Raw genomic sequence first — 23740 nt, 5'->3', positions numbered from 1 at the left:
ATCTTTAGCATGGAACTAAAAATGCCTTTTCTATGTTACATGATCAATAATGTGTGTGAAGCGTGATGTGTTCTGTGAAAATACTACCTGCATACAGGATGCGGCCTCCATCACAGTTGCTGTTGTGCAGCACAGCAATCCGGACTGAGTTATGCCTTTCCTCTAACCCCTGCTGCTCCTGTGCCGAGAGCTGGCAGCCTAGCAGGAGATGTAGGGAAGACAATGGGAAGCAGAGACCTGGGCTGTGAACAAAATGGTCAGTGTCCGGATCACTGACCTGGGCTTGACTCCTAGACTCAGATTGTGAGAGACAATCCTTTCCTTTCCTTTGGAATCCTTCATATTTACTGGAGTACGAGGTGTTGGAAGTCGTCACTTCTGTGCAATGTAGAGGATGGACTGGTTTAAAATTTAAGGTGTAGAGTCAAACCAGTGTGAGTTTCATTTTCAGTTTTACCATGTAGCAGCGTTGCATCTTAGGCTACTTAACTTCTGTGAGCCTCTGATCGCACGATTCAGTGCCCACCTCACCAGGCTGTTGTGAGGAAGAAACGAGGCAGTATGTATAGAGCACCATTGGCATGGCTGGCACTCAGTAATACTTATTCTTTGCATATAATAACACTGACAACTGTAGTGCCTTCTCCCCCTCAGCACTGGGGCTTTGCATCCACTCAGGTTTTGGGATTTTCTTGCAAAATTTTCATATAAACTCAGGAAGTTCCCAAGGGAACACACTCCAAGAATTAGATGAAAACGGTGCAGAAAATCCACCCCACATGAAAATCTCTTTATTTAATATTTTAAAAAAATTACCAATGCGTTCATTGCAGCTGTGACCTCTACAAGTTCCAGAGACTACTCTCTGACTTTTGATGCAATCAACCAAACATGGTCCTATCGCATCCACCAGAACATCACTTACCAGGTGTGCAGGCACGCCCCCAGACGCCCGGCCTTCCCTAACACCCAGCAGCTGAGCGTGGACCGGGTCTTTGCCTTGTATAATGATGAAGAAAGAGTGCTTAGATTTGCTGTGACCAATCAGATTGGCCCGGTTGAAGGTAAGGTTTCCTTTTTTTGTTGTTGGGTAAAAATGACGTCCTTTTAAGTAGAGTTAGAATGATTCACAGAGGTTACTAAGGGTTACCTAGTGCCAGGCTGTGTTAGGTGCTAGGCATAAGGATGAATAGAACAGATCCTTGCCCTTGAGTTGGAAACAGGCAGAAAAGAGTTTTAGGGCAGGGAACAGCGTCCCTGCCAAAGTCAGGAAATAGAGCATGGTATGTGAGGCTGGTTTAGAGCAATACCCAACTGTGTGTGCCAGTCAGGAATATACCTGTGAACAAGGTGGACTGGAATTAGGGAGAGCAGTGCTGACAAGTATTTGTTACAAGTGTGATAAGTGCAGGGCACTATGAGTCTAGTTTGAAGATTGAGGAGAGATATCCCCACGTAAGTGACATTTTAGCTAAAACAGATGAGAATTTCATCCAAAACCAAGGTGGGGCAAAGAGCTAGTACCTGGAAAAACAAAACATCATAGAACTTAATGTATAACCTCACCCTCCACGATCCCCAGAACATTATAGTTAATGGTGAGAGACTGGATGCTTTTCCCTGAAGCTTAGGAACAAGATGAGGATGTCTGCTCTTGCCACTTTTATTCAATTCAGCTAGAAGTTCTAGCCAGGGCGATTAGGCAAGAACACGAAATAAAAGCCATCTAAATTGGAAAGGACAAAGTAAAATTAGTTTCAGATGACATTTTATGTAGAAAATCTCAGGAATTCACTAAACTATTAGAACTAAAGAACAAGTTCAGCAATGTTACAGGATATGCAAGATCAGTACACCAAATTAATTGTATTTATAGTAGCAATGAGCAAACTGAAGATTAAGAAATTGTTTCAAAAAGAGATAAATTTTTAAGAAGTGCAGTACTTGTACATTGCATCCCACAAAACATTTTTTGGAAAAAAAGTTAAGACCCAGTTAAATGGGAAGACCATTCCATATTCATGGATTGGAAGACTTAATATGGTTAAGATGTGAATACTTCCTGAATTGATTTATTAATTCAACATAAACCCTATGAGAATCTCAGCTGGCTCTTTGCAGAAATTGGCAAGCTGATTCTAGAATTTATATGGAAATTCAAAGAACCCAGAATAGCCAAAACAATCTCGGAAAAGAAGCATAAAGTCAGACTCATATTTCTCAAACTCGAAATGTAGAGTAATCAAGACAATGTGGTCCTGGTATAAGAATACACATACAGATCAAGGGAATAGAAGTGGGAACCCAGAAATAGACACTCACATTAAAAGTTGATTGCTTTTTCAACAACAGTGCCAAAACAATTCAATGGAGAAAGAATAGTCTTTTAAACTGTTAACTGGTGCTGGGACCACTGAGTGACCACATACAAAAGAATGAAGTTGAACCCTTTACCTCACAGCATATCCAAAAATCAACTCAAAATGGGCCAACAGACCTAAGTGTAAGAGCTAAAACTTTTAGAAAAAAACATGGGGGTAAATTTTTGTGACTTTGAATTTGGTAATGGTTTCTTAGGTACGACACGAAAAGCACAAGCAACAGTAAAATAAACTGGGTGTCATCAAAATTTTAAAAGTTTATGCTTCAGGCCGGGCTTAGTGGTTCATGCCTGTAATCCCAGCACTTTGGGAGGCCGAGACGGGCGGATCACGAGGTCAGGAGATGGGGACCATCCCGGCTAACACAGTGAAACCTTGTCTCGACTAAAAATACAAAAATTAGCTGGGCATGGTGGCGGGTGCCTGTAGTCCCAGCTACTCTGGAGGCTGAGGCAGGAGAATGGCTTGAACCTGGGAGGCGGAGCTTGCAGTGAGTGGAGATCACACTACTGCACTCCAGCCTGGGTGACAGAGCGAGACTCCATCTCAAAAAAAAAATTGTGCTTCAAAGAACATTATTAACAAAGTGAAAACACAACCCATAGAATGGGAAGACAGTATTTTAAATCATGTTTTTAATAAGACTTGTTCTAGAGTATATGAAGCACTCTCTTACAACTCGGAGACAAGCTAACTGAAAGATGGGCAAAGGATCTGCAATGACCTTTCTCCAGAAAGATACACAGATACCCAATGGGCATGTGTGAAGATGCTCAGCGTCATTAGTTATCAGGGAAATGCAAATCAAAACCACAATGAGATACTACTTTACCTCATGTGGTTGAGTATAATCAAAAAACGGGTAATAAGTGTTGGCTAGAACGTGGAAAACTCGGAACCCTCATATGTTGCTGGTGTGATTATAAAATGATGCGGCTACTGTGAAAAACAGAAAACAGCAGTTTCTCAAAGTGAAACACGATGTTGCCATTTGATGGAGCAATTCTACTCCTCCCTGTATACCCAAAAGAAATGATAACGTAGGTCCCTACAAAAACTGATTTGTGTATATTCATAGTGGCATTATTCATAATAGCCGAAAGGTAAACATGTCCATCAGTTGATGAATGGGCACCAAAAAATATATTCATATACTGGAATATTATTCAACCATAAAAAGGAATGAAGTACGGATATGTGCAACAACATGGATGAACTCTGAAAACCTTAAGTGAAGGTAGCTAGTGACAAAGGACAGCACACTAAATGGCTGCATTTATGTAAAATATCCAAAATAGGTAAATCTACATACATAGAAAGCGTATTTGTGGTTGCCCAGGGCTAAGAGATAATGAGGGAATAGGGAGTTAATAGCTAAAGGGTACAGGGTTAATTTTGGGGGTGATGGTTGTATAACACTGAATATACTAAATTGTTTAATTATGTACTTTAAATGGATGAATTGTATGGTATATGAATTACATCTCAATTGAAGGCCGGGCATGGTGGCTTATGCCTGTAATCCCAGCACTTTGGGAGACTGAGGTGGGTGGATCACCTGAGGTCAGGCATTCAAGACCAGCCTGGCCAACATGGTGAAACCCTGTCTCTACAAAAGAAAATAAAAAATATATAAATATATACACACACAAAAATTAGCCAGGTGTGGTGGCATGTGCCTGTAGTCCCAGCTACTCAGGAGGCTGAAACAGGAGAATTGCTTGAACCCAAGAGGCGGAGGTTGCAGTGAGCCGGGATTGCGCCACTGCATTCCAGCCTGTGCGAGAGAGTGAGACTCCGCTTCAAAAAATAAAAATAGAAGCAAACAGTATTAGAAAAAAACTCTAAAATCATTCTCATCGGGCACAGTGGCTTGCACCTTTAATCTCAGCTACTCTGGAGGCTGAGGTGGGAGGATCACCTGAGCCCAGGAGTTTGAGACCAGTGTTGGCCACATAACAAGACCTGTCTCAAAATAAGCAGTGGTTCTCAAATTTCAATGACCATTAGCCTCACCTGTGAAGACTGATTTTAAAATGTTCTAGGCATATCATGCCACAGAAAGACATGCAGGAAACTTAAAAGCATGTTGCTCTGTGAAAGCAGCTAGTCTGAAAAGGCTACATACAGAATCATTCTAACTGACATTTTGGAAAAGGTTACACTATAGAGACAGTAAAAAGGTCAGTGCTTGCCAGTGGTTCAGGAGGAAGGAGGAGAAGGATGCAAGGGTGGAACATGGGATTTTTAGGGCAGTGAAACTATTCTGTACGATACTGTAATGTTGGATATAGGCCATTATGCGTTTGTCAGTCTATAGAACTGTCCAACACCAAGAGAGCCCTACTGCAGACTATGGGCATTAGTTAATAATGTATCAATATTGATCGGGGATAACAAATGCACCACACTAATGCACAATGTTAATAAGAGGGGAAACTGCACATTGTGGGTGGGGGGATATGGGAGCTCTGTACTTCCTGCTCCATTTTTCTCTAAATGTAAAACCATCCTAAAAAGCAAGGTCTTGATTATTAAAAAATGTTTCCAGCAAGCCAGAGGATGAGCTTGTGAAGTCAGGGAACTCTACAGATGGGGAGTGGCTTTGTCGGATCAAGGGGACATTTAGTTCTGAAAACCAGGTCATGTTTTCCCCTGGAATGTGAGAGCCACACAAGGAGAAAAAAACCATCTTCATTCACAGCCACTGTATTGAAACTGTTGAGCCCAGAGTTAGCTCCTCAGCGAGGTGAATCTGTAAGTGATGCACAGTTCTGTGCTTTGTTACTGGAGCTGAGGGCTCCTTAAGCCTCAGCAGGCTCAATAAAGAAGCGTTGCTTCAGCAATATGACAAGATTAAGGTATCAGGATGGGACTCTTTTCTAGGATGCAGAAGTGACTTGTAATGAGAATCCCGAGGTGGTTTCGTTGATTGGTTTTAAGAAACTTGGTTGGGAATGTAGGCACTGGGTGCCCAGAGATGGGATTGTAAGGTAGCAAATGAACACATGAAAATGTGAGTTGATTTTAGAGGAACATGTAAATTAGAAAGGGAAAGATTGCTGTACTAGATTTCTCAATGAGCAATTTAAACAAAACTACTGGGGAGAATGGTCTTTACCTTTAAATGTCCAGGTCAGCCCTGTGTTGGGTGTAGGCATCTGATCTGCAAAAGCAACCGTTCGTGAAATAATCTCCCAGGCTATGGAGTCCCATTCAGATTCTGGAACCATTTAGGAAAAAGATGTATCTCTGGGTGTATTTTTCCTAGAAGACATACCAATGAGAGTAAGAAAGGATCAGAGAAAGCAAACTGGCAGGTACCAAGTTGCTTGTTTTCTTTAGAATTTTATGATTTTCCCTATCACCCCAGTCAAATAATATCAAAGGATGGTTTACTTGGTGCCAAGTACTGTTCTAAGCACCTTACGTGAATTAACTCATTTAATCCCCACAGCGACCTCTACCCAGTGGTGGGGTGGGGGAGGGGTTGTTATCCCATTTTACAGATAATGAGACTGAGGTATAGAAATGAAGTAATTTGCCTGGTCATAGTAAGTGGTAAGCTGGGACTCAAGGGCACTGGCTCCAGTATGCACACCCTTACCCCTCATGGCTCTGATATTCCACACTGGCCTCATGACTGCCTCATAATTTAGACCAAACTTTAAAAGAGGCAATGTGTGTCTTTTAAACCCTTTGTGTTTGAACCCTACTTCATCCACCCACAGCAGTACTGTTCATTCTACCTGAATAGGAGGAAAAAAAGAAAAGCAACAAAAAAGAAGCACCAACAGACAAGTTTTTTCTTTCCCCTCTTGGTGCATAGCAGTATCTTCCTAAGAACTGCTCACTTTTTCCAGAGGGAACTATCATCTGGTTGGAATTCATGGGAAACAGCACAGCTGTCCACACCTGATGTGGGTGTGGCACCATTTCCCAGGGCAAGGATGCAGAACTGGGGTGTCTTTCCCAGTGAGTAATCAAAGCCTCTGTCCCTCGTTGTCTTCCCAACCAGCAGTACCACCCCCCACCAATTGTTTGAGCTTTAAGTTTTAAGTGTGAGTTAGCTGTTTTTGTTTTTTTTTTTTCATCGTTTTGGGGGGTCATAAAACAGGGTCCAAAAATCCTTCCTGTCCTTCTACTTCAATGGTTGTTTTGCCAAGTTGAGGAGGCTCTGGGCAGAGGGCCGTGCAGTGAAGCTGAACGGACGGTTCCTTTAAGGAAAACCGCTCTTCCCCTTGATTAAATGAGTAAATTAGTTCCAGATCCTCTGCTGGAGAGTCGAGCAGTTTAAGAGGGTGAAATAGAAAATGTCTTAAGAAGGATACTGCTGTTCTTTACTTACTATAATAGGAGAAAAGCTTACAAGTCATAGAGAAGGAGTCGTGAAATGGTTTTAGAAATGTATTTTAAAAATGTTTTGGGAAGCCAAGTTCAGCGAATGGGGCCCCGTGCTCAGAAGAGCACCATGCTTGGTTTAATGCTTTACTTTGAACCATGGGCTCCACATTTTCATTCTGCACTGGGGATTGCAAATTATGGAACTAATCCTGTCAGTGACATACGTTTTAAATCAGTATTGAGTAATTAGGGACACTTTCTTCTCAATTTTAGATAGGATAATATAGCCCATCCAAGTTTGCAAGTCAACTTTTGAGCTGAGTTTTTGCTTTTGTTTTTTTCTTGTAATGCCTAACAGGGTGGTAAGCTCTTGATGTCCATGTGAACTCACTAATCTTTGCTGGAATGTGCCATGGTGAAATTTTGATGCCGGAAAGTACTGAATAAGAAGGCTAAGCATTAGTATCTATAAATTAAAACATGTTGACGATTACTTCCTGCTTTGGTGGGGTATGCCAGGCATTTTGTACAGAATCTGCCGAAAATGGAAAAACAATGATGGGGGAGAATCACGTTCTTGTCTTACATTGGGTCCTCATGGATGAGGACATGACCTTGTCCTCAGTTATAACCTGTTGAGGACTGACTCAGGAACCTGGTCTATGCTCAAGTTAACTCGGCAACCATAACCCCAGCATAGTGCCTCCTTCCTGTCTGCCAAGAGATCCAGAGGAACAGATTTGCAAGGATGTCTGCGTGCTTCAGGGAGCTAGGCTTATGCTTACATAGTTCATCAGGTTTAAAAAGTGCTAGAATTTTTTGTTGGTCCTTTGTTTTGGCAAAGATTCTGTTACTCCAGCCAACAACATTGTGGTGAACTGAGGATAAACCCCATAGCCCTCCTTATTTTCAGCCAATAATACGGGAATCAATAATATGGGAATATTCTACTCCAAGAATGCACTGTGGTGTTTCTTATAAAGTGGGATGGAAAGAGTCTGCCAGAAAACAAGGCTGTCTCAGCCAAGGCATCCCAGCTCACAGCAGGCTATGAGAGGGCACTTGGAAGAGCCATAGCATGGGCAGTAGGGCAGGCACTGGGAAGAATGCCAGACACTCTGAAGGACTGGGAGTGAGTCCAGTCTAAGAGGTTGGCTGCAGCAGTCAGCACTTGGGATCTAGACTAGGAGTCACTTTGGGCAAGTCTCCCCCCGATAGCAGTAGGGTTGTGGTTGCCGAGTTGAGAGTATAGACCAGGTTCCTGAGTCAGCATCTGTTACAATGGAGAACAACAGGGTCATGTCCTCATTGAAGGCTCAGTATAAGACAAGAACCTGATTCTCTCCTGTTGTTGTTTCTCCATTTTAATAGAAGATTCTGTACAAAGTAGGGTGGGAGACATGGGTCAGACAGAGTGAAATGATAGAGAATCCAGGAGGAGGTGGTAAAATGGGTGGTACTGCCAGAGTCTGCCTACAGATGCCATGATACTGGTGTCTGGGGGTAGTGAGAACTGGCAAGTAGCACGGGACTCAGAGGATGCTAAGCTGGCTATCAAGACAGGACCTCAGGCACAGAAGTATGAGGCAGAAGCCTGAGTTATTACAACTTAGATGGAGCCCCCTTCATAGCAGAGATGCCTCAATATAGAACCTGACAGGCTTAGCTGTGGCTCTGGAAATTTTTTGAGTCTAAGATTAGAGTTAATTCTAGGGACTGAGATTGAGCTAGAACCTCAAGTAATGATGAACAGTGGCCCCACTGAGAAGGCAGAAGGAATGCAGTCAGTAGAGACTGGGTAGACCTGCCAACGGGGAATTGCCTTTCCAATATATTCTGTTGGGTTTTCTTAATTTTCTTTAGCAGGATTGGCAGATGTACATATTCTTATTTCCATTTTACATGGCAGAATTGGAAGTACACAGAAGTGCTCGAGTTGATAGATTCATTCTACCTGAGCATCTGACACTCCTTCCAATACCTCTATGCCATTGGTAGACTAGATAACTTCATGAAGTTCCTTCAGCAAGGGTTGCAGCAAAGCGATGGAAAGCATGGGCTGTGGAGCCAGATTGCTAGACTTTTATTCCAGCTCCATCCACCTCTTCTGACGGTGTTACGCTGGGCAGGTTATTTGGCCTCTCTGTGATGCAGCAGAAGTGGAGATAATATTTTCCTCACCATGTAGTTAGGAGGATGTAATCAGGCATTCTTCTATCTGTTTAGAACAGTGCCTCACACATAAATGCTCAATGAGCATTGACTATTATGTAGAAATAAATATATCTTTTTAGGACGTGGTCTTGTTCTGTCACCTAGGCTGGAGTGCAGTGGCACAGTCATGGCTCACTGCAAGCTTAAGCTCCTGGGCTCAAGTCATCCTCCTGCCTCACCCTCTGGAGTAGCTGGGACTACAAGCATGGGCCACCATGCTCGGCTAATTTTCTTTCTTTCTTTTTTTAGTAGAGATAAGGTCTTGGCATATTGCCCAGGCTGGTCTTGAACTCCCGGCCTCAAACGATCCTCCTACCTCAGCCTCCCAAAGTTCTGGGATTACAGGCATGAGCCACCGTGCTCAGCCAAAATAGACTTCTCTAGGGAAGGTTTCAGTTGTTAAGTAATCGCTACCTAGTGAGTAATGGATCCTTGGTAAGGCTACTCCTGAAGAGTAAATACTGGGTAAGTCATTCCCATTTAGTCTTAGGAATCTTTAAACAGCAAGATTTTTTTAATTAATTGGATTTACCCATAAAAATTGGGAATTTTAGTAAGAGATCGAGAGATTTAGAGCCAGGAAGTTGGAGTCTGAGTCCTTGCTGTGCCACTTCCTGACTTTGTGAGCTTGGGCAATTTTTCCCATGTCTCAATTTCCTTATCTGTGAAAATGACCCATAACGGGGATAACAGCTCACCACACAGAATTATCCCAAGAATCACAGGAAATAATAGAGCAAAAGCACTTTTAAACAGATGTGTTGGGTGTTTTTATTCCCTGGATGCAAACCTACTGAAAGCAAGTAAAGGTACTCGTTGTCTGTAGGGTAGGCAATAGGAAGCCATGCTGGAGTTTAAAACTGAAGTGCAGAAAATCCCTATCTTTGGATATGGATAGTTGAGTAAGGTCTCCAGGTGTGTCCCAAAACACAGACATGCAGTCAGTTCCGAGGACTCTTCTATCTCTATCTGTGACATTCTCTTACCAATCGCCAGATTGTACTTTTATGTCCCCTCTACTCAAGCAGAGGATTCAGACCCCACTCCGGTGAATCCTTGCTATGATGGGAGCCACATGTGTGACACAACAGCACGGTGCCATCCGGGGACAGGTGTAGATTACACCTGTGAGTGCGCCTCTGGGTACCAGGGAGATGGACGGAACTGTGTGGGTAAGAGCTATGTTCTCATGTCTCCTTCTTGTAGCCCTTGTTCTTCCTCTGCCCTCCGAGCATTATATCTGTAGAAGACAAGTGTCTGTCACCTTTACAACCTCCATTGTCAATGATTTCAGCAGCTAACCTGAATATAGTTATTTAAAAATTAAAGCTAGCTGTTTAGGTTTGAAAAGATGGTTTGGAGTGGAGTGGATTTTGCACTGGGGCTGTGAAAAGAAAACATCTGTTGCAATTCCTGGATGTTTTGAGTTAAGTTTTGTAATTTTGAGCCTGTAATAAGTAGTTCTTAGACTTACTAAAAATCTCATTTTCTGGTTTTCTTTAAATTTTAGACAGACATTGTGTTTCTTATATCCCCAAAAGGCAATGGTAGAAATTTTTTGATATTAAAAGAAATTGTTGGTTTTCTTCCAAGTATCCATTATTTTAAAACAGTTAAAGAAGTCTTAGAATATTCACTTAAAATTTATCTTCCTGTGGTGTTTACTTGAATGGCATGAAATTTTACTCTTTGGTTATCTGCAACATGCATTTTATCTGATTTTAAGAATTCTACATCTGCCAACCATTTGTCCCATTGAAGCATCATACTGGTGAGAAAACATTGAGTTTTTAGACCCTCCACTTCTGGGACCCTTAAGCAGAATTTTTCTGTTCTCATTTCTTCTTAGATGAAAATGAATGTGCAACTGGCTTTCATCGCTGTGGCCCCAACTCCGTGTGTATCAACTTGCCTGGAACCTACAGGTGTGAGTGCCGGAGTGGTTATGAGTTTGCAGATGACCGGCATACTTGCATCTGTGAGTTCCAAAATCATTTTCTTGTGTGGCCAACATGGTGCTCTTTAATCTTGCTCTTGATCAATGTTTTGACTTCTGCTATTCAGAGGCTCTGCTATATGGTTTTCTTAAGAAGACAGGTTACATTAAAATAACCCAAAGCTGGGCTGGACGTAGTGGCTCACACCTGTAATACCAGCACTTTGGAAGGCTGAGGCAGGTGGATCGCTTGAGTTCAGAAGTTCAAGACCACCCTGGGCAACATGGCAAAACCCCATCTCTACAAACAATACAGAACATTAGCCAGATGTGGTGGCACAAGCCTGTAGTCCCAGCTACTTGGGAGGCTGAGACAGGAGGATTGCTTGAACGCAGGAGGCAGAGGTTGCAGTGAACTGAGAGCATGCCAGTACACTCCACGCTAGGTAATAGAGTGAGACTGTCTCAAACGAACAAACAAAACAAAATCTCTCAAAGCTATTGCTCAGTTTCAGCCCTGTTTATTTTCACTCTTTTTCCCTAAATTGATATTTTTGGTGTTGAGTTATTGAAGGATGCCCACCTCAGTTGGGATTTCTGGCCCAATCATGTTAATAAGATGATGAACCTCTCTAGTAAACACCTCCACTCTTTAGATAGAGCCTAAAGTATTTTTCAAATTAGAAGAGATGGATTCATCATTCACTGATGCATGTCCTGCTTGACTGGCTAAAGAGCTCTTTCTGTAACAAATTACCCCTTCTATATTTCAAAAAAATACTACAGACCTAAGAATGGATCAAAAGAACTATCCTAATTCATCCCATTGATAAAGCTGGATGAGAGTAAAGAAAATGCACTCTTTAGCCAGGCATGGTGGCTCACGCCTGTAATCCCAGCACTTTGGGAGGCCGAGGTGGGTGGATCATGAGGTCAGGATTCGAGACCAGCCTGACCAACATGGTGAAACCCTATCTCTATTAAAAATAGAAAAATTAGCTGGGCATGGTGGCTTGCGCCTGTAATCCCAGCTACTCACGAGGCTGAGGCAGGAGAATCAGTTGAACCTGGCAGCTGGAGGTTGCAGTGAGCCGAGATCGCACCACTGTACTCCAGTCTGGGTGACACAGTGAGACTCCATCTCAAAAAAAAAAAAAAAAAAAAGAAAATGCACTCTTTAATTCACTGGGATAAGGAGGGGTAGAAGTGACAAGAGAAACCGTGTGTGTGTGTGTGTGTGTGTGTGTGTGTGTGTGTAGCAATTGCTCTGGAGTGTTATAAACTTTAATTGAGGACTGCTTAGGTGATGGGTTTTTGTGCTTAATATTTTAACCACAAATTCATACCAGTACTTGAACTTTAATAGCATATGAACCATCTAGGAATCTTATCAAAAATCCAGATTCTGAATCATTGCCCCTGGAGTAGGGTCTGAGAACCTGCATTCCCTGGTCTGTTGCTGTTGGTCTGTGGATCATACCATGAGGAGCAAGGCTCACCCTTTGCAGGCCTAAACTCTTGGATGCCCTTGCCTTCTTCTCTTTTCAGTGATCACCCCACCTCCCAACCCCTGTGAGGACGGCAGTCATACCTGTGCTCCTGCTGGACAGGCCCGGTGTGTTCACCACGGAGGCAGCACGTTCAGCTGTGCCTGCCTGCCTGGTTATGCTGGCGACGGGCACCAGTGCGCTGGTAAGTAACTGCGGGTCAGCTTCAGTGAGTGGCAAGTCGCCTTGGATGCACATCCCCACATAGATGGAGATCTCCCAGAAAAGACAAAGGACTTCCTTTGATTCTAACAGCCTTGTGGCTGCCAAAATAGCGAGAAAAAAAGCATCCTTTGAATTAGAAAGGGGAGCCAAGGGTGATTTCCTGTGGACTAGATGGACGAGCATATATGGCTTCCTTGGTGGAGACATTTCTGTAGCACTCAGGAACTTCTAACATTGGTTCCTTGGAGCCAGTGCCGGCTGGAGGAATTTAGGGAAAGTTGCATACCTTCCTGTTAGGCAGTCTCCACCTTTCAATTTCTTTGGTTAATGGCTTAATTCAACACTTATGATTGTGCTATTCTCCTGCTTTAAGTGATATTTTAATCTATCTCTAAACACATATATAATTTCTAATTTTTCTCTTTCAAAAGAGAGAAGAACTCCACACATATAAAAAGACACACAAATCAAAACTTTTCTCCCAGAAATCTATCTTTAAGACTTAATACAGTATTTTATAAAAGCACCAAATCATTTGCAAGGCTAACCACTGCAATTTAACTTGGAAAGAATGTGTGAGGTTGTTATTTAAAGGCTAGACATAACTCTCTGAGTATAAAATGTCCATGAAACTAGGATTAGGAGTACTTTAAAATAGAAATCATTTAACAAATCTACTTAAATCACAAAAGGTTTTCCAAACATACCCTGTGGTATGTGATGAGATTGAAACTCGGTTTCATATGAGTCACACACACAGTTAGGGTAAAACGACACTGGGGATGAGAGAATGGTGGGAGAAGTGTTTGTAATGGGAACGGACCTGCTGGGGAACGTGAATCTTAAAAGGCAGACTTTCCCCTGCTCCTGGTGTTGCTGTCTGCATCTGCTGCCATCCGCCCAGGCCCACTGAGCTGATGTGCTAAGAACAGCTTTGCAATTCCTGAGAGCTTTATACCAGATCCAAATAGCACGGGCCTCCCTCCTCCTCACCAGATGTTTGATTCTCATCCTTCTGCCATTCCTTTTTCCCTTTGGTTTCAGCAGGATGGGCTGAGTGGACAGCAGGCTTGAGGGCATGTGTCACTGACAGAACAAAGGTCATTGTGACAGCACCTCAGCTCTCCACTTCTCCCTGGATGGGGCAGGCGCACATGGTGGTTTCTGAGCCTCATTCTTACTCTTTCCACTTGTGCTGTACAGAAGCTCTGCTGCATGGTTTTCTTGAGCAATTTATGCTGAACTAACCCAAAGCCGTGACTCAGTTCAGCCCCTCCTCCTTTTTTTTTTTTCCTAAATAGATATTTTTGGTGGTGTTATTGAAAGTTGAGGCTATGGCTTTTGAATATTTGCTTCTCCAAAACTCATGTTGAAACTTACATTTCAATGTGGCAGTATTGAGAGGTAGGGCCTTTAAGAGGTGATTGGATCATGAGAGCTCTGCCCCTATCAGTGGATTAATGGGTTATCATGGGAAGGGAACTAGAGGCTTGATAAGAAGAGAGACCTGCCTAAAATAACATGTTAGCACACTCAGCCCCCTCACCATGTGATGTCCTGCACCACCTCAGGCCTCTGCTGAGAGTCCCCACCAGCAGGAAGGCTGCCACCAGATTTCGCCCCTTGACCTTAGACTTCTCAGCCTCTAGAACTATAAGAAATAAATTCCTTTCCTTTAGAAATTACTCAGTTTCAGATATTCTGTTATAAACAACAGGAAACTGACTAATGCAGATGGTAACCCTCAGTTGGGATTCCTGTGTGTCTTGGTTTTAGGCCCAGTCATGTAAGAAGACTATGGACCTCTTGAATAAACACCCCTAACTCTAGATAAAGAGTATTTCCCAATTAGAATGAGGTAGATTTGTAATTCACAGATGTTTGTCCCACTTAACCAGCCAGGAGCTCCATCTGTCATAGATATACTGGTGAGAAAACATTGAGTATATCTGTAATAGATATACTCTTTACAGATACCCTCTACAAGTATGGAGTTCAGGGTGAGATGCCACAGCCTGACAGTGGGAATGATGCTTTTCCTTCTTGTGGAACACATCATTTGGTTTCGTTTAACCCTAGTACCAGCTCTAAGAAATGTGAATCCATTGAGAAAAGTCTTGTCTGTAGAATTTCTTATTTAAACATCTGGCTGCTCAGATCAGCAGAGATGGTGCTTTTAAAATATTTAATTCCTTAGTGCTCTGGTTTAAAGCAAAGAAGTTAAAATTAATTTCAGCCTAGATGTGATGAGTGTTAATCAGAATATTAATTTAGATGCTGTATGCTTTGATCACTTCTAAAATGATTATTCTCTCCCTCCTTTTTTCTTCTATTTGCCCTACAAGACTTTGGTTACCTTCTGGGGTCATGTTAGAGCTCTGAAATTGGCTACTTTTTCATATTGGGAATTTAAGTATTGTCTTTTATTTGCCCTCTCTATTTTTGCCATTTTCAATTGTCCCTATTTTATTTCTGGCTCTCTGCTTTTAGGATTCTTTCCAAAGCCTACAAACTAAAAATATGCCAAACCCATCAGATGCTTCCCCAGTGTATTGGTTACCTATTGCTGTGTAATAAATTACCCTAAAGTGTAGCAGCTTCAAACAATAGACATTTAATATCAGTGGTCCAGGGACCTGGGAATGGCCCAGCTGGGTCCTGTGCTTTAGGATCTCTCACAAGACCACAGTCAAAGTGTCTGGTGGGTCTGTGGTCTCATCTGCAGGCTTAACTGGGGAAAGATCCACTCATGGTTATGGGCAGGATTCGGTTCTTTGAGGACCATTGGATTGAAAGCCTTGGTTCCTTGCTGGTTGTTGGTTGCCTTCAGTTTTTGTCACTTGGGCCTCTCTAACATGACAGCTTACTTTATTAATGCCAGAGAAAGTCTGCTAGCAAGATGGAAGTCATAATCACAAAAATGACATCCCTTCAATGTTGCTTTATTGATTAAAAGCAAGTTACTAAAAAGGCAGGGATTACACAAGACCATGAATCCCACTAGGTAGGGATTGCTGGGGGCCATCTTAGAGGCTGCCTACCACAGCCACTTACCATGTGGCTGCCTTCTAAACTTCCAGATTGTGGAGTAGTAGAGAATGAATGGTCATTTTCTTAAAGACCCATGCATAAATCAGGCTAGGCTAATCATGAAAGGAACTTGAAGAATAAATATAGAAATATATGTGTATGTGTGCATATTTAAAGGCATTCTATAGTACACATGTGTCTCAGTGACCAAAGAATAGAGGCTGTATTTTGTGGGAGCTATGCATTGTTAAAGCACATGTGCTCTTTTACTCCATCAAACTAACAATAAGGGGTGTGGGAGTTTTTCTCCAGCCACAGTTTGTTAAAAACCCAGCTCCCTGGAGAGGCTGCACTTGGATTTGGGTTCTCAAGTCTGGTCTGAGTCACTAGCCAGGAGGCTTTTATCCAAGTAGAGTTAAATCCTCTGCAGCTTCCCTCAATCTGGAGTGATTTCAAACTTGTGTTGGTGTGAGCTGGATATTTCTCAGACATGTTTGTCCTTTTGGATTGTTGTGACTTGGCCAGGTACAAAAGCAGATTGTCTTGAGTTTGGGACCTTCCCAGGAGGAGCAAGTGTGAGTGGAAGAAGCTGGGTTACAGATGGCCCATTACCCAGAGTCATCATTACTCAGGAGGGGCCTAAGGGTAGATACTGACATACTGACATTATTCTTTCTCGGGTTTCCTGGTGTTTTCTTTTCTTTTCTTTTCTTTTCTTTTCTTTCTTTTTCTTTTCTTTTTTTTTTTTTGAGGCAGCGTCTTCCTTTATCACCCAGGCTGGAGGGCAATGGTGTGATTACAGCTCACTGCAGCCTCAACCTTCCAGGCTCAAGTGATCCTCCCACCTCAGCCCCCCAAGTAGCTGGGACTACAGGTGCATACCACAATGCCCAGCTAATTTTGGTATCTCTTGTAGAGAGGGGGTTTCATCATGTTGCCCAGGCTGGTCTCAAACTCCTGAGCTCAATCGATCTACTCCCCTCAGCCTCCCAAAGTGCTGGGATTACAGGTGTGAGCCACCACACCCGACCTAGCTTCTCTCTTTTTTGATAACAAAAGCATTGTCTCCATTATGTGCCTGGCCAGGTTTCCTGTTACAAGATGTTGGGTATGATATGGTAAAATACAGGAGGAGGCAAGGATGAAACTTGAAAGGAAGTAGTTTATTACACTCACAGGTCTGGAGTGGGTTCACCACATGCCACGCAGGGGTGCAATCAGGAGGGTGCCCAACTGAACAGATTATGGAGTAGAAAGAGAAGTGGGACCTGTGGGCTGAAGCCTTTATTGGGATCTGGGATGGGTTTGAGGTTAATTGATGCCAGGAAATTTCACTGGGCTCAAAGGCAAGTGGGCGGTGGTGAAGGGGCGGGAGCCTGGGGGAACTCGAGGCCAGTGGTTAGGTTTATCATCAAGCAGTTCCTAGTGGTTTTGCTCAGTATTGGGGCAGTGAGAAGGATGTTGAAGCACAAAAGCATGAACTCAAAGGATTTTTAACACATCTTCCAAACAGTTTCTTTACCAGCTTAATAGATGATAGAGTGGAGGATTGCACTGAGATTAAGCTACCTTTCATTACCTGAGTGAGAAAGGGGCTCTACTACTTCTTGAATGTTTTTGTCTTTATAGCAGTCCCTACAGACCCCTGCTAGTAATGACTAAGCATAAGCAGTGGCCTCCTTCTCCAATGGTGCAATAAAGTTCCTCCCTTGCCAGGGGGCTGAAAGTCTTTCCATGTTTTCTCTGTTGATATCTGAAGTCCTGTGCATGCATGCTCAGAGCCTGGAGGGACTAGCTGGACTCTCGTCTCTATCATGGTGTGAGAGGCCCTCCAAGGAGGAGTCAGGACTGCAATTCAGGGAGTCTCGATCTTTGGGGCAGGAATTTCTCACCTGTGATATCAGTCTCTTTGGGGACTTTCTTCTCCTTGTTGGTCATTTCTAATAGCTTCTATCTACCCAAAACTTTAGTATCTTTGATGATGCCAACAGTATCTTTGGGGAGGAAGGCTGGTTTTTCAGATTTAGTCAGAATTTTTAGGCTGAAGGTTCTAAGCGCATCAGTGGTTTATTTGGTAGCTCTGGGGAATCCCCTCTCTCTTTAGTTCAAAAATAACAATAAGAAGCTGCTCCATGGGCTCCAGAAATAGGCCCTGTGTCTCAGGAATTCCTGCTTCCTGTCATTTCTTGGGGTTCCTGTTACCATTAGAAGTCCTTTTAGCATGTGTATTGTGAATAGCTTTAATTTCCTGCATTTGGCTGGATGTTAATTTTTACAGCTTTAATTTTACAGCCAGTTTTACAGCCTCTTCCAGGTCCAAGGTGTTAGACGGTCAGGTCATCGGTTTTGCCCAGCTGGGCATTTGAGTTGCCCTGTTGAAGAGACAGAGCCAAGCTCAAGGATAATTATGACAACATTGGTTGATTTTTGGGCAACTGAGGAGCCAACCAGAACACTTGGTTTGTTTCTACCCTTGCAGATGAATTAATATCTGCTTTCTTGCCTTTGTAGGTGAAATGATGGTATCCAGGGAGGCCAACCACTCACCTGGGTGGAGACTCTGTGGGTTGCATTGAGTATTCAGAACTTTTTGGGGGGGGACTCCAAGGAACTGATATATGCTGACTAAACTCCCCAGAGACAGAAGATAAGCAGAATGCTTACTTTCTAATTATAACATAAAAGATTCCTCTTCAGTGAACAGAACACCTTATGCTTAATACCCAGTGTGTATACTTAGTGGTACTTGAGAAAGAACATGAGTTACTGGAAGATAAGCCAGTGACAGCATTGTCTGGACAAAGGGTGGTGCAGGTAACCCTAGAAGAGGTTCCATGTGGGTCATGGGAGGCTGGGTGAGGAGCTAGCCCTGTTCCCAACCCACTCACATCAAATCTAGGGCTTCAGATCTCTGTCTTCCCAGGCTGATGTGTCTCTACCATGGGCTGCACCATACTGATGCAACACACGCTCATTTTCTAGGTTTCATACTGATCACACCATCCCGCATTTTTTTTTTTTCTATTCACACATTTTAAAGAAACTTTTGGTTATTGCGATGGATGGAACCACTGCTTTGTTTTATTTTCAGCCAAGCCTTAATTGGACCTACACCCTTTGTTTATCCTCCTTTTACTCTGAAAGACTTCCTGTCTCTTAAGATAGCTTATCTCATCCCTTGGGAGTTAGTTTTAACCATTCAATTCTCAGAGCTGCTTTTTTTCTGCTGGGGATAGGGGGTGGGGGGGGGACTTTGTCACGTCATATGCGGATTTCATTAAATAAAAGGAATGTAAGTTGGCTTTTGTTTGAAGTGTCAGGATTTTGTAGTTTTGAGAAATATGATGGTGAAAATTAATCCTCGTGGTGCCATGTGGAGAGTGTAGGAGCCTGAATTGTTTATACTGATATGCTTGGCAAAATTAGATTTCCATTTTCTAAGTATTATTTTAAAACCCTAGATAATATTCTTTCTTTATTTCTTCTAAAAGTGGAAAGTAAAGAAAATACCTGGCTAATAGGGGTGTGGTTCTAGATAGTAAGATTCTGATTAGGCAAGATGGAATGTGCTTCTTAGCTGAAAAATATTTGGGGCCTCATCTGGCTCCTTTGCATCTATAGACGAATGTTAGTTACATAGAGATGGTGCCAACAACAAAAGAAAGAAAAAAAAAACCATTGTTGGATATATTTGTCTTTGTTGCAGCATTGCTGAAAGGAAGTTAATGACTTGTAGTCTAAAGGTTAGTTCAAAGGTAATTAACTTCCTTGAATTCACTGTCAATGAAACATGCTGTAGGATGTATTTTTTTTTTTTTTTCTGTGAGTGACTACCCATTTGATTTCTACACTGAACATGTTTAGTCTGATGTGTTAACTCACATGTTCCTTGATTTTTTTTTTTCCTTTCTAGTAAGCCTACCTTTAGATGTCAGCATTTTTCTGCTCATGCTCAAAGGTCTTCTGAAGCTGACACCTCACTGGATGATGATCCACATGTCCAAAGCCCATGCAGTCGCACAGATTGTGTGAGTGAAGTCATGGTGTTCTTTGCTTCTCTCTTCTGTTTCTGACCTCTGCAGATATAGACGAATGCTCAGAAAACAGATGTCACCCCGCAGCTACCTGCTACAATACTCCTGGTTCCTTCTCTTGCCGTTGTCAACCCGGATATTATGGCGATGGATTTCAGTGCATACCTGGTAAGTTTTAGAGGGCCAGATTAGGCACATGAATCTCTTAGCTCCTTCAAGGGTATTTTTCTATGACAGCCCACTCTTGATTTAGCCTGGTCTGAAGCCTTGCTGGATTTTCCAGGCTGTGGATTTTTTTCCTCAGTTACCTCCTGCTGCCTAGTTTACTGAGAGTTCACTGATTTGTGACATTCCTGGAGGCCTGCAGGAGATGACCCACCCATCATCCCATCTCATAGCAGCTCTGGTTAACTGCCCTAGTGATCCACTTGACCTTGATGAGTGCAATCTGGATGAAGTGTTGAGATCAAGCTTATTAAACAGGAGCCATATGCGCTGGTAGCCAGGGTTAAGCCCGTGGTGACCGTGTTAGAGGAGCTTGGCCAGCTTGGTGCAGTCTAGTGACTGCCGTTGGCCTGCAGCTTCTCAGACTTAACCTCTGGGCCTCGGGATGAATGAGCTCTGACTTGTTTTCTCCAGAGTCTCTTGGGATGTTGGGCAGATGCCACGGCTGCCCCTCATTTTCCCCAGATGACAATAGGGAGGGGCTGGGCTGCTTTACGCTTAGAGCCAGCTAGGGACCTACAGGATGAACTGGAAGAACCGGGGAGAGACGAGATAAATAGTGGCAAGGTATTATAACATAAGAATCTAGGGCTCCAAAATCCCAGTGCCTTTCCATGCCATGCTGTGGGCTGGGGAAGTGGATGGGTTGCAATGCCTTCTATTTCTCTTCTGTGTCTTCCTCTGCCTTGATCCTGGAAGACTCCACCTCAAGCCTGACGCCTTGTGAACAACAGCAGCGCCATGCCCAGGCCCAGTATGCCCACCCTGGGGCCCGGTTCCACATCCCCCAATGCGACGAACAGGGCAACTTCCTGCCCCTACAGTGTCATGGCAGCACTGGCTTCTGCTGGTGCATAGACCCTGATGGTCATGAAGTTCCTGGTACCCAGACTCCACCTGGCTCTACACCGCCTCACTGTGGACCACCACCAGGTGAGCTTAGGCCTGGGGCTCAAGAAGCAGAATGGCACTGGTGGTGGGTAGATCATAATTCCTGCCCAGACCATGCAGGCACAGGGCCAGTCACCATCCTTCATAGCCTCTTTCCTCCTGAGAAGACTTGAATAATAGTGCGTACATATATTCGTGTTTGTGTCATAAGGACATAGAGATATACAATACATGACACATGATCTGTTACACATTGGCCTCTTAGACCCTTGTCCAGTACAAACTGGAAGTTGAGATTGTGTATGTAGGTCAGACTGAGACCCACTACCTTAGACCTGTTACAGCATCTGAGAGAGATGTGACAGTTAGAAGATCTGGCCAGACTGGTGTTTTGACGAGAAGGAAAACTGCCTTCGTATGTAACTATCTCGCTTACCTCTGCCTTCTGAATGACAGGAAACAGTATGAAGACTGTGTTAATATCAATAGGAAAAATAAGAAAAATGACACCTGCTGGTGGATTCAGCTAGTTTTCTCTAAACTGACAATCCCAGCCCTCTGTAACGTAGCCCAACATCTCAGGGGAGGCACAGGCATCTGGTTTCGGTTAGCCCATATACAATCTGAGAACATGCCTGCTACCATCTGAGCATTCCACATCTGCGTGGGGCACGGTGATCAAGTGTTCACAGTCGATTCCAACAGCAGGCAGATAAGGCACCTTTCTGTTCCTTGCTGAATTATTCAGGGATGGGTAAAACTTTTTTCCTTAATCATTACAGAAAAACTTTATTTAATGAAGAGCATAGGATTGGCTTGATACCATTTTAGCCAAAATGATTCCTATACAGCTTGCTATCCAAAGATCCATTTTTACTATCGAGAAGGGTTCCATAAATACTAGTCTTGGCTTTTAATGTGTGAAAGTAAGAAGAACTGGAGAATTACCCCAATAGTTTTTTCCCCTTTTAATGGTGTTAATTGTTGCCCGGGTATGGTGGATCATGCCTGTAATCCCAGCACTTTGGGAGGCTGAGGCGGATGGATCATGAGGTCAAGAGATTGAGACCATCCTGGCCAACATGGTGAAACCCTGTCTCTACTAAAAATACAAAAATTAGCTAGGCATGGTGACATGCACCTGTAGTCCCAGCTACTTGGGAGGCTGAGGCAGGAGAATCACTTGAACCCAGGAGGCGGAGGTTGCAGTAGGCTGAGATAGTGCCACTGCACTCCAGCCTGGTGACAGAGTAAGACTGTTTAAAAATAAAAAAAGCCAGGTCTTGGTGGTTCCCGGATTCATATAGGTAAAAATTGGTAATGGCTTGATCCATAGTCCCTCTTTGTTTCTGTTTTAGGAAAAGAGTTTAAAGGTCCAAAAAAGGTACAGAGAAATTCTATTTCCCTAATGCCTTCTCTTTGAAAATGTCGTTCTAACTCCATCTGGGATTTGAAGAAATCAGATGGTTGGGAGGTGCCTTTGGAGAATGGTTCAGAATTCGATTACATTTATTAAGACAAGCATGTGTTCAGGACAATGATTTTAAAGGGGGAACCAAGAGACTGAGAAGTGAATGATGAAAATAGGGTCGTGTTCCCTTGTGCGGACTTGCTCCTGCCCACACACTCTCTCGGCACTGGTTTGGACCCAGCAGCTATCTCTGACTGGTCTCATCTTTGATGGGGTCAGCTTCAGGGAGGGTAAGGATGCTCTGTGCCCCGATTTCAAAATACTTAAACCCCTGCCAACCAGAAGCACAAGAGAAAGACATTCATGGTTGGGTTGAAAAGTAGCAAATAGTAACGAATGAAAGGGATGCCCATGTATGAGTGATTTGAGACACCCATTTCCCAGGAGTTAGGTGCATCTCTTTGTTTGGAAGGCAGACACACAGCACAGGGTGGTCCCTTAAAGCAAAAAGGATCCTTGGAGGTCTGAGTATGGAGCAGGGGTGGAGTTGGGAACTTCTCCAGGGAATCCTGCAGTGTTTGAGGAAGTAGCATTTCCCTCTCTGTGTTCCATTGAGACACATTTGGGTGAAGAAGTCAGAGTCTTACCTTCTCCACGGGGCCTTAAAAAGAGCTTTGCCTCCCATGGGTCATAAGCTACAGTGACAACTAAATGGCATTCGCTTCCCCCAACTCTGGTGAGTCATGCAGTCGAGCTAGTTGGGTATGAGCTCTGACAACTTCATTCACAGTCTTTTGTGTTCCAAGAGGAACTGTAGGTGCTGGAGCCTGATCATAATGTTCCCAACTTTGTTCTTTGGAGTCATTGGAGGGTTTTGAGCAGAGTGACATGAAATGCCTTTATATTTTAAATGGACCATTCTGGCTGCTGCTAATTGAGTTTACACTGGTTTTGGAGAGAGTGAAGGCATAGAAAGGTGGAAGCAGGAAAACCAGTGGGAAGGCTGTTGCAGAAATCCCACGGAGAGAATGAAGCTTTTTGACTAGGGTGAGGGGGTACAGTAGGGAGAAGTAAAGATATTGTAAGTGGATTCTGAAGGTACTGCTAAAAAGAGTTTTTGACATATCAGATGTGGATGATGGAAGAAAGGAGGGTTGAGGATAATCAGGTCTGAGCAGTGGAAAAATGGAGGTGCCATTTACTCATATGGGAAAGACTAGGGAAGCAGCTGGTTTGACGGTGAAGGCAGGGGCTCAGTTTCTATCAGTTTCTGATTTATATTATACATCTAAATGGTGGTAGCAAGCAGGATTATTGGCTATGTGATTCTGCAGACTGTACGCTTTAAGTTGCAGGAATTAAAAAGGAAGGAGAAGCACCTCCTCTTGTTTAAGTTCCTTTGGGTAGTCCTAACATAAATGAACAAGTTATCTCAATAACCTGCTGCAGCAAAGTCTGCTCAGAACCACCTGTATTTTGAACAAAGCCTCAATGGCACTGTGGGAGCAGCCTGGGAGGAAACTGCTTTGCAACTGAAGCCAGAAGGACTTTAACCACAGAGA

The 23740-nt window shown here is 43.3% G+C and overlaps 1 protein-coding gene and 1 long non-coding RNA gene across 7 annotated transcripts in view; one reads left to right on the top strand and one right to left on the bottom strand.

Annotated features, from left to right (window-relative positions):
- Positions 1 to 12559, bottom strand: part of LOC108513663 (uncharacterized) — a 38192-nt gene extending 25633 nt beyond the window's left edge. Inside the window, exons 1-3 of one of the 2 annotated variants that reach the window (XR_001880970.1) lie at positions 12467 to 12559; positions 5503 to 5648; positions 296 to 535 (exon numbers count right to left, since the gene is read on the bottom strand). This is a non-coding gene — a long non-coding RNA (uncharacterized LOC108513663). Of the gene's footprint in view, positions 1 to 295; positions 536 to 5502; positions 5649 to 12466 lie in introns of those variants that run through there. The other variant, XR_001880969.1, reaches the window with a different exon arrangement.
- NID2 (nidogen 2) overlaps positions 1 to 23740 on the top strand; it is a 63836-nt gene that overhangs the window by 28611 nt on the left and 11485 nt on the right. For 3 of the 5 annotated variants that reach the window (XM_017849482.1, XM_017849480.1, XM_017849484.1), the window contains 6 exons: positions 834 to 1064; positions 9965 to 10111; positions 10789 to 10917; positions 12424 to 12567; positions 19700 to 19819; positions 20576 to 20809. In XM_017849482.1, the coding sequence (XP_017704971.1) occupies positions 834 to 1064; positions 9965 to 10111; positions 10789 to 10917; positions 12424 to 12567; positions 19700 to 19819; positions 20576 to 20809 (1005 nt within the window). The remainder of the gene's footprint in view (positions 1 to 833; positions 1065 to 9964; positions 10112 to 10788; positions 10918 to 12423; positions 12568 to 19699; positions 19820 to 20575; positions 20810 to 23740) is intronic. The other 2 variants (XM_017849483.1, XM_017849481.1) reach the window with 1 other exon arrangement.

Source organism: Rhinopithecus bieti, unplaced genomic scaffold, assembly GCF_001698545.2.
Source record: "Rhinopithecus bieti isolate Rb0 unplaced genomic scaffold, ASM169854v2 scaffold_29928, whole genome shotgun sequence".
Lineage (NCBI taxonomy): Eukaryota > Metazoa > Chordata > Mammalia > Primates > Cercopithecidae > Rhinopithecus > Rhinopithecus bieti.
This window is presented reverse-complemented; position numbering and strand designations above follow the sequence as displayed.